Source organism: Callorhinus ursinus, unplaced genomic scaffold (assembly GCF_003265705.2).
Source record: "Callorhinus ursinus isolate GAN/ISIS: 27379988/994484 unplaced genomic scaffold, GSC_fseal_2.0 scaffold31, whole genome shotgun sequence".
NCBI lineage: Eukaryota > Metazoa > Chordata > Mammalia > Carnivora > Otariidae > Callorhinus > Callorhinus ursinus.
This window is the reverse complement of record NW_027397093.1, coordinates 2,648,738-2,661,901: the sequence shown is the minus strand read 5'-3', so window position 1 is coordinate 2,661,901 and position 13,164 is coordinate 2,648,738. Positions and strand designations below refer to the sequence as shown.

General features: G+C 34.6%; 1 protein-coding gene across 8 annotated transcripts in view; it reads left to right on the top strand.

Moving 5' to 3' along the window:
* The window catches only part of CCSER2 (coiled-coil serine rich protein 2), a 185,886-nt gene that overhangs the window by 150,332 nt on the left and 22,390 nt on the right, over positions 1-13,164 (top strand). For all 8 annotated transcript variants that reach the window (XM_073878722.1, XM_025880619.2, XM_025880621.2 and 5 more), the window contains one exon: positions 4,598-4,687. In XM_073878722.1, coding sequence (XP_073734823.1) covers positions 4,598-4,687 — 90 coding nt within the window. The remainder of the gene's footprint in view (positions 1-4,597; positions 4,688-13,164) is intronic.

Sequence of the window (13,164 nt, the reverse complement as noted above, 5' to 3'; positions counted from 1 at the left end):
AAGGAAGCAGGAATATGCAGTGGGAAAGATCGTCTCTTCATCAAATCGTGTTGGGAGAACTGAACAAATACATGCAAAAGAAGGAAACTGGACAATTTTCTTACACTATACACAAAAATAAACTCAAAATGGAATAAAGACCAGGGTGCGTGGGTGGCTCAGTCAGTTAAGTGTCTGCCTTCAGCTCAGGTCATGATCTCAGCATCCTGGGTTGAGCCCCACTTCAGGCTCCCTGCTCAGTGGGGGCTCTGCTTCTCCCTCTCCCTCTGCCCTCCCCCCACTCATTTTTTTCCTCTCTCTGTCTCTCAAATAAATAAACGAAATCTTTTAAAAATGGATTAAAGACCTAAATATGAGATCTAAAACCATAAAAATCCTAGGAGATTGCAAAAAAAAATCCTAGAAGAAAGCAAAGGCAGTAATTTCATTGACATTGGTCATAGCAACATTCTTCTGAGGCAAGGGAAACAAAAGCAACAATAAACTATTGGGACTTAATCAAAATAAAAAGCTTCTGCACAGCAAAGGAAACAACCAACAAAACTAAATGACAACCTACTGAATGGGAGAAGATATTTGCTCATGACCTATTCTAAGAAAGGGTCAGTATCCAAAATATATAAAGAACTTAAACAATTCAATACCAAAAAGACAATCCAGTTTAAAAATGTGCAGAAGACATGAACAGGCATTCCTCCAAAGAAGACCTACAGATGGCCAGCAGACACATGAAATGATATCATTTATCATCAGGGATAATCAAAACCACAGTGAGATATCACCTCCCACCTGTCAAAATGGTTAAAGTAACTCAAGAAACAACAAGTGTTGGTGAGGATGTAGAGAAAAAGGAACCCTTGTACACTGTTTTTGGGAATGCAAACGTGCAGCCACTGTGAAAGACAATATGGAAGTTCCTAAAAAAGTTACAAATAGAATTACTCTACGATCCAGTAATCGCACTACTGAGTATTTACCCAAAGAATACAAAAACACTATTTGAAGGGATATATGCACCCCTGTGTTTATTTTAGCATTATTTACAATAGCCAAACTATAGAAGCAACCCAAGTGTCCATCAATAGATGAATGGATAAAGAAGATGTGGTATATATATATAGATATATATAGATATAGATATGAGAGAGTGTGTGTGGATGGTATGTAATACATATATGTGTAATATATATGTATATGTATATACACATATATATATATTTCATTACACACATGCTTATATGTATGTATATGTATTGGAATATTATTCAGCCATAAAAAGAGAATGAAATCTTGCCATTTGCAACAACATGGATAGAGGCAGAGTATAATACTAAATGAAATAAGCCAGTTAGAATAAGACAAATGCCATAGGATTTCATTCATGTGTGGAATTTAAGAAACAAAGCAACCAAATAATGGTGGGGGGGGTGAGAAACAAACTCTTAACTATAGAGAACTAACAGATTGTTACTAAAGGGGAAGTGGGTGGGGGGGTGAAATACGTGAAGGGGATTAGGAGTGTGCTTGTCTTGATGAACACAGTAATGTATGGAATTGGTGGATCACTATGTTATACATCTCAAACTAATCTGTCACTGTATGTTAACTACACTGGCATTTAAGGAAAAAATGTGAAGGATTTTCTAGGTGATTTCAAAGTCCCTTTCTCGTTCTAGCTTTCTATGCATTTTATCTTTTTTTTTTAAATATGCACTCACCCCTAACCTGGGTTTGCATGCAGACTTTCAGAAAAGTGACAATATAAAGTGTTGAATTCATATTTTATGTGAAATGCATATATAAAAGCAGATTGCAGTGCTCCAAGTATTTAACTGGATCATGTAGAAGCTCAGCCATTTAAACCTTATTTAAGATGCTGAGAATGCCCTTTTATTTTCCCCTCAGTATACTAGTTAAGTAATAGTTAATTTAGATACATTTACTCATTGAACCCTCAGAATAATCAGTGAAATTAATAGTGTAGAATTTTCTTTATAGAGCCATAGAAAGTAGAACTCTGCTTAAGCAGTTAGCACTGTCATATATTTGAAAAACTATGACCAGCTATGAAAAGCTGCATATATCTGGGTTCAAATCCTGCCCTGAAACTTAATAACCATGTTGTCCTAGGGAAGTTACTTAATTTCTCCTAAACCTCTTCTGTATGTGGGGGTAATAAAAATAATACCATATAGGATTATGATAGTCTTATAAACTATGTGTGCAAACTACCTAATGCTATACCTGGACCATGGGTGCATAATAAATATTAACTCTTATTTGATGACTTACCCCAGATCACCCAGCTTAGTAAATCAATGCATATCTTAAGATGTTGTAAGTTCCAAGTAAAAGTCCCTAACTAAAAGTGACTTAAAAATTAGAACATTTGTAAACTCAAATAGCAAAATTGTATAGATCTCATGGTTACTTAAATGGTCATTTGGGTAATCATGAAGTTCTAGGTTGGCTTTTCTGGAATCTTTTTGTATGTCCTGTGATGGTTACAAGATGTCTTCTTTGGTTCTATGTGTCACATACTTCTGTATTAGTCCCCAAATGTAGGAAAAGGACCTGTTTTCTCTAGCATGCCTATTTTTTTTAAAGATACTTATTTATTTCAGAGAGAGAGAAAGAGAAAGTTAGGGAGAGGAAGAGAATCTCAAGCAGACTCCATGCCGAGCACAGAGCTGATGCAGGGCTCAATTCCATGACTCTAAGATCATGACCTGAGCCAAAACCAGGAGTTGGATGCTTAACTGACTGAACCACCCAGGCACCCCTCTAGCATGCCTATTTTTAAAATCAAGAGCACTTTCTCAGAAATTACCCAGACTTTTCACATGTTTTATTGTCTAGGTTTAGATTCTTTGTCCCTTCCTAAGCATGGGATTAATCTGATTGGTTCAGACTAATCAAAATGTATCATTGGGTCAAAAGGTAGGATACGCAAAAAAAAAAAAAAAAAAAAAAAAAAAGGTAGGATACGCTTCCCTGAATAGGGACTACATAGAATGTGATCATCCAAACAAGCTATTAGCAAAAAGAAAAGCATGTGGACAGGGAATGATTTGGGTAGTCGTTTTACATCTATTGAAGTGTCACTAAAAACTAGGTTTTTCAAATTATGAAAAATTCAAACATTTGCCAAATAGTGTTCTTCATATGTTAGCAGATAGATTACAAAAAGGAAAGGAAATTACTTCTGGAATTTCAGTAGTCAGGATAGAATACATAATGTGCTTGCATTAAGATAAATATTCTATCTTTTTTATATACCTTCCATATATATTAAAAGTTACATCCTATTATAGTGAATTCTATGACTTTTTTTTAAAGATTTTTTTTTAATTTTATTTTTGAGAGAGAGTGTGTGAGCAGGGGGAGGGGTGGAGGGAGAGGGAGAGAGAGAATCTCAAGCAGACTCTGCACCACCCCAGACGCGGGGCTCTATCTCAGGATTCTGAGATAATGACCTGAGCCGAAACCAAGAGTCGGACGCTAAACCAACTGAGCCACTCGGGTGCCCCCATGAGACTCTTAATTTGCCTACTTATATAGTGAATTTTTTTCAGTCACTATCCCATTTCTTAGGAATGGGGAATATTTCACCTGTACTATAAGGAATGGAAAAATGTCTATACTACAGAGATTTTTGTTTTTAATTAGATCTTATTTTATATATGGAAAATAGAATGATCTGATTAAAATTAAGAAAAATGCTGAATTTTGGTAAATTTTTAAAAATAAAACACCTAATTTTAATTTGATGCAGTAGTTAAGAATTTGTTATGTGGGTTTTCCTACAAGAAAGTATGTTTACCTCTGGTGAGGTTGTTTAATAAATAATATGGTATATTCCAACTTCACACTAAGGAGAAATTCTCATTATCAATCTTTTCATTCTTTTTTTAAATTTGATCATTATTTATTTGAGAGACCAGAGTTTCCACGATAGGTACATTGTTTTGTGTTGTATAAATGACTAAATGAGTATGCTTTAAGTGGAATCATATATAGAGAATTCATTTGTGAACTGAAATGGTCAGATATGTCTTGTCAAAAGGCAAGGGTCCTTCAAATTCTTTAGTTCAATAAGGTCAACACATCATTAAGGAGGCTTAAAAGCACTACACATATGAATAGACAACCTTATCTGTAGACTGTGGTATTTAATATCCATAGAGTGCCATCGAAAATGAATTTAAGAAACTGGTGTAGTGACTGTAGTACCATTGTAGTTTAGATAAATACATTATATTTTGCAATTGTATGCTTTATAATCTGTATGTTGTATATATATTCTACATTTATATACAATAGTATTGTATATATTTATGTACATAAGATCATAGTGTATTTATGGACAATGTAAGAAATTCCCAAGGTTAATTTTTACTATTCAAAATTTTAGCTTTACTGACTGACTCTAGAATCCAGTCTCTAAATGAGATGGGAGACTACTGAATAGACCTGGATGTTTGCCCTTTTTTTGTGATGGTGGTCTTTTACCCCATAAGAAAGCCTCTAATTATTTTTGTATGTATATGTGTGTTTATAGAATTATACCAGTGTAAAAATTTGTGGTTTTATTCAGGCAACTCGGTGTAACTGTCACCAAAAATCTAAAGAGGAAAAATGCACATATGCTGATAAATATACTCAAACACCCTGGAGAAGAATTCCTGTAAGTAACATGTGCCCTTAACCTCTTCTCATGTCATTTACTCTTTTGATGTTTGTTCCACTCTTTTTACTCTAATCTAATAATTTTGAATCTGCCATGGCTGTAATTTTTTTTTTTTAGGTAAGTTGATTTTTCTTGTCTCTTAGGTGTTCATGTACTTTCTAAAGCTTCTCTTGTGTGTCTTATATAAATGAATGTGCATTTAGTAGCTTTTCCATTCTGCACACTATATAGCCCATTTTATTTGAGTGTTTAGTCTCCTCTCATTGCATGTATTTATGAGAGTAGTATCTCCCTATGCCCTAAAAGAAATAGAAATCCAAAAAAGCAGTCTTCCCTCTTTAACAGCATGACTCTTTGGAAATATGTGATGTAGCTTATTCTTTTGTTGTTGTTGAAATTTTTCAAATATATTCTATTATAATTACTCAAATGTTGAGGCTGTTAAGAAGTATAAATGCATTAAGATATAGATAGTAAAGGTTATGTTTTAGGCATGGTTAGGGAATGGTTTCTTCTAACCATGCTTTCTTGTTTTTCAAAACATATTTAGGCTAACATACACTGAGGTCTGAAACTAAGTTCAGGATGTGCCTGAGCCAGAGAATCATCACAAGGCCATCCAGTCATCATAATCCTGTTGTTGGGTGCCAACTAATAGACATTTTTTGTTAAGAGAATGCCTAATAAGCCACCTTTGACTCTTCTTTTGCCTTATTTTAGCAGTGGAATCCTAGTAACAGAAATGAACAGGGACCTACAATGGTTAATATCAACAATCCAATATTTAAAACTTAGCTACGGGCTTTAAAGTTTGTAAAATACTTCTTTTCATTTTCATCTAATAAGTAATTATTTTTTGTGTGCTCTACATAAGGTATAATGCTAATAATTAATTTATTCAACAAAAGTTTGTGAGCTTCTCCCATCTCAGTTATTAGGTTCTTGAAGTAGAAATAAGAATTGGGAAAGAAAATACAGAGACCAATAAGGATTCCTTCCTCCATTAGCAAGTGTTTATTAAAGGAACTGGTGATGTGATACAATTAAAGTGTAGTGAGTTCTGTTAGGTTCAAAGGATTGAGAAAGTCTAGTTGGAAGAATCAAGGAGCTTGGTTAAAAAGGTGAAGGTTGTGGTTGAATTCTAGAAAGTAAAAGATGCCCGTAGACAGAGATGATATATTTCTTTAAAGGATGTGGAAACTTATCTATTTGAAGGAAATTGCAAAATAAGACTATGCCTCTTGCTTCTAGATGAGGGTTTAGGCTTTCCCTGTTTCTCCAGATGTTTGTGATTTCAGACACTTACTAAGTAGACTGGTGATTTCTTTAAATGTGAGAAGTTCCATTTTCCCATCCTCATGGGAGTTTTTATATACCATCTCTGGGTTCCTCGATCTTTCTGTTCTGAAAACTGGCTGTTAATCAGACAAAAGTAAATGGTACAAAACAACCCCAACACATTCCTCAGTTAGTTTTACTATAATTTTGGGTGAAATGAAGGTCAGTTTTCCAGCCTAGCACTGCTAACAAACCCAGACCTTAGGCTTCCTTGTCATCTACTACTATAGGAATCACCTGGCTTAGCACTTTTGTTTTACAGTTATCTAAGTTAATAAAAAGCAGGGAGATCAAATGGCATATTAAAGTTTCCATAATTAACAAGTGGCTGAGATAGTACTCTAACTTCAGGCCGCCGACCGCTAGTTCAAGGTTCCTTTCCCCAAAGGCACACTGAGGAGCCTTGCAGGATTGAGAGAGGTTTGGCAGTTTGAAATGGGAGAAATATCCTTTACAAAAGGAACAGTACAAGTAAAGGTGATGAAGTAGGAAGATGCATTTGGGCAATAGTAAGTGTATGATTTTGGTTGCAACACAGTTGTATGTTTAGGGAAATAGTTGAAGTTGGTGTAAAGTCCACATGAAAATAGAATTTAAAATTTTACCCAGGAATTACTGGAAAAGTAGTTTTACTGAGTTGGATGTAGTTAAAGAGGTCGTTACATATATTTATTTACTTAGTTAAATGATGATTATTAGCTATTAACATTAAATATTGAGTTTATTCTCTGATTTTTATGTTTTTTGGACTTAGCATTCATTTGAAATAAAATTATTTTAGAAACCATTTACTATAATAAAGATTTTCTTTTCTCTTCTAAAAAGTTATACTTGACTTTACATGTTCGTTTTTTAGCAGGAACCCAACATCTTTAAACAAAATGTTGATGATGGGGAGGTGCAGTGGGATTCTTCTTGTCCACAGTGAGTTTGTTAGGTAGCAATTTGGGGAATCAAAATGTGTTATGTTTCAAAATCCCCAGGTTGAGTATAGGTAACATTTTTTGATCTGGCTAATAAGACTTTGGGAAGATTAAAAGTTATAGTCTGAGTCCTTGTTCTTTACCATTCCCTGAATATCTTGGAAAATTTAAATGCCCTTCTTGACACTCGTAGTTGAGGATCTGAAGTAGAATTACTTCAGAGGTTTGTGAGACATATGTAAGCATGTCCTCGGAACATTACCTGGCATCCGAGGAAGAAATCTGGTTGTAGTAGAAAGCAGAGAAGGATGGTGGACAAGAGAGAGATACCGTCCATAATACTTGTTGGCAGCCACTTAGGATATGGAAAGAAGCATGAAAAAGAAATGGACATTTTTGGAAGAAATGAAGGAAAATAAAGGAGATGGATTTCAAATTTAGGGAGGGAAAGAAAGAGGGAAGAGAGATAAGAATGAGCTATAGGAGAAGATGCTACTTTCAGAGGAGAGTGGATAAGTCTGCTTCTGGTGAAATATTCTCATCTGAAGGACAGAATACCAATAAAGTGGTGAAATGGGTAACATGGAAAAGAACAACAACAATGTGGAAGATATCTAATCATTCACGCAGAAACAGTTTAAGTAAGCTAGGAATCGTAGGAAGATGGTGATTATGTGAAAAAAGATAGTGATTATGTGAGAAGGTTCATGTTAAAATGTATAAACTTATAAAAGTTTATTTTTAAAGATAGTATGACATTGATTTGTGTACAAGCATGTTCTTATAAATAGCATTATCTTGGACTGAAGTAAATATTTTTAATGTATTTCCAGTATTGTTTCAAAGCATTTAACATCAGTGTTTGAAGATTTGTACATTAAGTAAATTCTAAATTTTCACAGTATATACATTTTACAGAGCCTTTGTTTAAATATCTTAAATGAACTAGAGAAGCCAAAATATCAAAAAAGAAAACATTTCTAGACTCAAACCATCAACTCTCTTATTATTTATCCCTTTGAATCTCAAAGAAGGGATTGTAAGATGAACCCAAAGGATCTACCTGGCCTGTCACATAATGGCCCACCTGTATTACTATTAAAATTGAGTGTAGAAATAAATGCTGTTGTATCAGTATCAGTGGGAAAGTTGCCTACCAGTTGAAATTCAGAATATACACAATTAGATCTGTTACTAGTTTTCTCTCATATTCTAAGAACTCACTTTATTATATGGCAAAGAGGTAAGAAAAGATGATTTTATATGCATTTTAAAATGTTCTCTTAGAATTAGTTTCTAGTAGTGAATCAAAGATTTAATCAATTTTATGGTGTATTTAATAGATATGTATGTAACATATAAATTCAACAATTAGAATATGATCAGCATTATCAGCAATTCTTTGTGCTTACAATTAGGTTCTCATGTCTGAGATTTACTGGATTATGCATATAGTTCAAAATATCATAGTCATGTATGTTCCTATCATAACTATTTATAAAATAGAAAAGATAAAATTAGAGAACTTTATCACAGACATATAACAGAATTCATGTCAACTGTTCATAATTTCCAAAGGAGAAGGAGTTTGCCTACTTCCTAGCAGCATGCTATTATGTACTATTAAAGAACTCTGCTCCCTCCCTTTTTTTGCTTGCCTGGGCGATAAGATAAAATATTAAATGAAAGGAACATCACAACCTAAAGATTTGTCTTAAGAGGACTCTCTCCTAAGTCCTTTTTCTTTTACTCTGTACGTCTTCCTGATTTGGGAGTGGGCAGCATTATTAATTTTTACGTGAGATTAATGTCCTGATTTTATACTTTGGTATTTCATTTTATCCCAATTGGAGAGGTGTTACATTACTACTCATATATATTTCAGAGGGAATTAAAGATTTTATTTCTTTGTGGAGGTCTTTATTTATATTCACTATTGTTTATATATAGCATATGCCACTAGAAGCATTTTTTAAGTGAAATATACATATACTTTGGTGTTTAAACAAATAATTATAATGTGGGCATGTAATTATTTTTAAGTTATTGATGTCTAGTCATTTTTATTGAATATGGCCCATGTTTCAATGTGCTAAATGCTGACAGGAGCCATCTGTGTGACTGAGACATCATGCTAGCCGCATGTATTTATGACAATACAACAAGAATCCTATTATGTGTATCTTTACACTGATTTTTAAACCATTGTACTGTTACTTTTGTGGATGCCTCTGAAACCACTAACTGAAAAATAGAATTGTTTTTCAAGGCTAAGAACAAATTAAATGACTATTTTCGCAATTTAGTGACTTACCTGGTCATAAATTTTAAGGGTATCTAAATCGGTGCCCTCTAATACCAAATGCCAGAGCTATAGAAAGCATTTTTAGAACTTTGTTTAAAGTATCCATTGAAGAAGCAAAGTTTATCTACACTGTAGTTAGAAAACAGAGGATAGCACCAAAGTTTTCTACTACTGGGATCCATTTCATTTGTGTAATACAGAGTTTAATTTACTGACTTGTACACCAAGGGTATAGGCAGGACATAGATTTTACTCTTAGAAATTTAATGATAGCAATCACTAAGAAATGGATAATCCTGTTATCTTTCAAGAAGCAACTTGATCAAATCAGTCTTTCAGGAGAAGTTAGGTGGAGATGTAGATTCAGAGTGTGGAGGGGACTTGAGTGTATGGAAGGCAGAAATCTTTAATGATAGAGCGTCATCTACTAGGAAACCTCAGTGTTGTAGTGCCAAATGCCACAGACCCTTTGGGAGCAAGTAAGACCATTCCAGGAAGCTTCCTAAACTCTCCCAGAAAAGGGAGAAATAGGCAAACTAATCATGAATCAGGAAGAATTTTATCTCTTCGGTGTTAAGATAAAAATCCCTCACACTCTAACTTCAGGTGAAAACTCTCATCTGTTCTCACCTTTGCGTTTAGAAAAAGCAGCTGTTTAAGGGAAGAGCTACAAGTGTTCTGGAGGAATTGGCTCACAGTTCCTTGTCTTATCCCACACAGAGCTCACACAGTGTTTTATGTGAAGACTTGGTAGGCTTTATCTTGAGAGAAATGAAGTTACCTCTAAAACCCTGAGTTCAGACACTTCTGTTTTTCATGTTTTCTTCTTCCTTTATTTTTTTTTATGTCCCACCAATTTTCAAGTATAATTAGAATATTATGCACATTGTTAAACTATATGTCAGATATCCCAGGTATGTTTTTCTACAACTAGATTTTATTTTTCCCCTTGGGTGGAATATATTCATATGCATACCTACTTCTCTTTGTTTGTAAAACAAAGTGTTTTAGAAAAACCACCGTGGTTTCTGTAGCAGAAAGCATCTCATATCTGCCATTTCATCTTGAAAGTCATCAGAAGCTTAAAGTAGGCTCAGATGAGCAAAAGGTACTTTCTTGGCTAGAGCTTAGAGAACTTGAGTTCATGGCATCAACTAAGAAAGACTTACGCACTCTCTGCCCTCTAGATTAGTGCTCCAGTAGAAATATGTGAGCTGCATATGTAATTAAATGCCCTAGCATCCAAATTAAAAAGAAACACGTATTGCAATGAGCACTGGGTGTTATATGCAAATAATGAATCATGGAACACTACATCAAAAACTAATGAAGTACTGTATGGTGACTAACATAACATAATAATAAAAAAAAGCACACAGAATTAATTTTAATAAAATATTTTATTAACCCAGTAGTACTATTCAAAAATGGAATCAATATAAAGAAGATATTGAGATATTTTACATTCTGAGTTTTGGCTTTTGTTTGTACTAAGTCTTTGACATTTGGGGGTATTTTACATTTATACAGCATTTCATTTCAGACTATCCATAATTCAGCTGTGTGGTCGTCATTGGATTAGGCTTTAAACCTGAACTAAGTAGCAGGAATTAATGACCATCCCCCCCCCCAAAAGGTACATTCCTTCAGCTTTTAAACCATAGGTTCATTCATTCATTCATTCAGTGAATCTTGACTAGTTTATTCTATATTTCAATCCCAGTGTCCTAAGGGTTTGGATACTAAAAAGACATTGCCTGATTCTTAGTTTATGATCCTCATGAGCAGACAGCAAAGGGTAAATCTGAGATGATAGGAGGGTGAGGCTCTGTTTCTAGACCAGAGGAAGGTGGGCGTGTGTTCCAGACTTGGGGACTAGACCTTCTGGCTCTCAGATCCATCTTAAAACTGCCATCACTTAATGGTACACTTCAGTTCAGGAGTGTAGCATGTTCAGCACTCACTGATGGAACAGATCCGTGGATCTGGGAATTTGTGTTGCTTCTGCTCTCTTTTTGCTGAAGATCAGGTCTCCCACCCTTTCCTTATATCTTAAAAATCCTAAGTCTTCTAAGTTTCTAAGTTAAGTTCTTCTTCACAAGTTCTGTTTTATTTTAGAAACACTTCCAATGGATAGGGAATCATGGGGAGGCAATACCTGCTCTTAGTGCTGCTGCTTAGTGTTGTTCAGATGTCTAGTATTTCTGAACTGGCCTGGTCTTGGGGTTTGGTCATGTATTTTACAGCTATTTCAGTTGTTTACTGTTGAAAGGAGTAAATAATCTTTCTTCTTTTCATACTCAGGGAAATTACCTTTAGTTTATAGAGATGAGAATATCCTTAGACATGTTTTCCATCTCTCCCCAAGAAAATATGACTTTACCAATATAATCAGCATTTTAAATAATCTTCCTCGGTATTATTCTAATGTGCATTATGGTTTTATTCCTCTATTTTTTATTTTTATTTTAAATACTTAAGATTCATAAAAAGTTATAAAAATAGTACAGAAAGATCCTTTGTATGGTTCACCCAATATCCCACAATGATTACATTTTATATAAGTATAGTACAATTTCAAAACCAGGAAATTGACAGTAGTATATATGTAGTTCTATGCCATTTTATTACTATGTAGATTACGGCAACAACACCGTATTTAAGATGCAGAATTATTGCACCACTACAAAGTACTGCCTTGTGTGCTGTCTTTTTTTTTTTTTAAGATTTTATTTATTTATTTGTCAGAGAGAGAGCAAGCACGAGCAGGAGGAGGGGAAGAGGGAGAAGCAGGCTACCTGCTGAGCAAGGAGCCCAATGTGGGACTCGATCCCAGGACCCTGGGACCCTGACCTCAGCCGGAGGGAGAGCTTCACCAACTGAGCCACCCAGGCGCCCCTGTGTGCTGCCTTTTAATAGTCACAATAATTCCCTTCTTCCTCTACCATTCCTAATGGCAACCACTAATCTGGTTTTCCACACCTATAATTCAGTCATTTCAAGAATGTTATGTAAGTGGGGCGCCTGAGTGGCTCAGTTGTTAAGCATCTGCCTTTGGCTCAGGTCATGATCCCAGGGTCCTGGGATCAAGCCCCGCATCGGGCTCCCTGCTCAGTGGGAAGCCTGCTTCTCCCTTTCACACTCCCCCTGCTTGTGTTCCCTCTCTCGGTGTGTCTATCTCTGTCAAATAAATAAAATCTTAAAAAAAAAAAAGAAGAATGTTATGTAAGTGATATTATATAGTGTGTGAGCTTTTGAGGTTACTTTTTTCACTCAGAATAATACCTTGGAAATTCATCCAAGAAGTTGTGTCTATCAATAATTTGTTCCTTTTTAATGCCAAGTAGTATTCCATTGATATGGGTGATCCATAGTTTAACCACTTCATCTGTTGAGAGACATTTTGATCACTTCTAGTTTTTAGCTATTACAAATAAAGCTGCTGTGAGTATTTGTGTAGAGGATCTTGTGTAGATGTACATTTTCATTTCTCTGGGATAAATGCCCCGTAATGTGATTTCTGGGTCATATGACAATTCTCTGTTTAGTACTCAAAAAAATTCTCAAACTATTTATCACAACTGCCAGAACAGATTCTCATCAACATTGTATGAGTAATAGTTTCTTTGCATCTTTATCAGCATTTAGTAGTGTTATTATTTTTTAATTTTAAGCCATTCTGGTAAGTGTATATTGATATATCAGTGTAGTTTTAATTTCTATTTCCCTAATGGCTAATAGTGTTAACTTCTTTTTGTGTGCTTATTTGCCATCTTCCTTGAAATATATCTTCATGTCTTCCTATTTTCTAACTTGATTTTTAATTTTTGTACTGTTGAATTTAGAGTTCTTTATATACTCCCCAAGTTCTGACATAAGAGTAAAGTATGTGGTTTGTGAGTATTTTC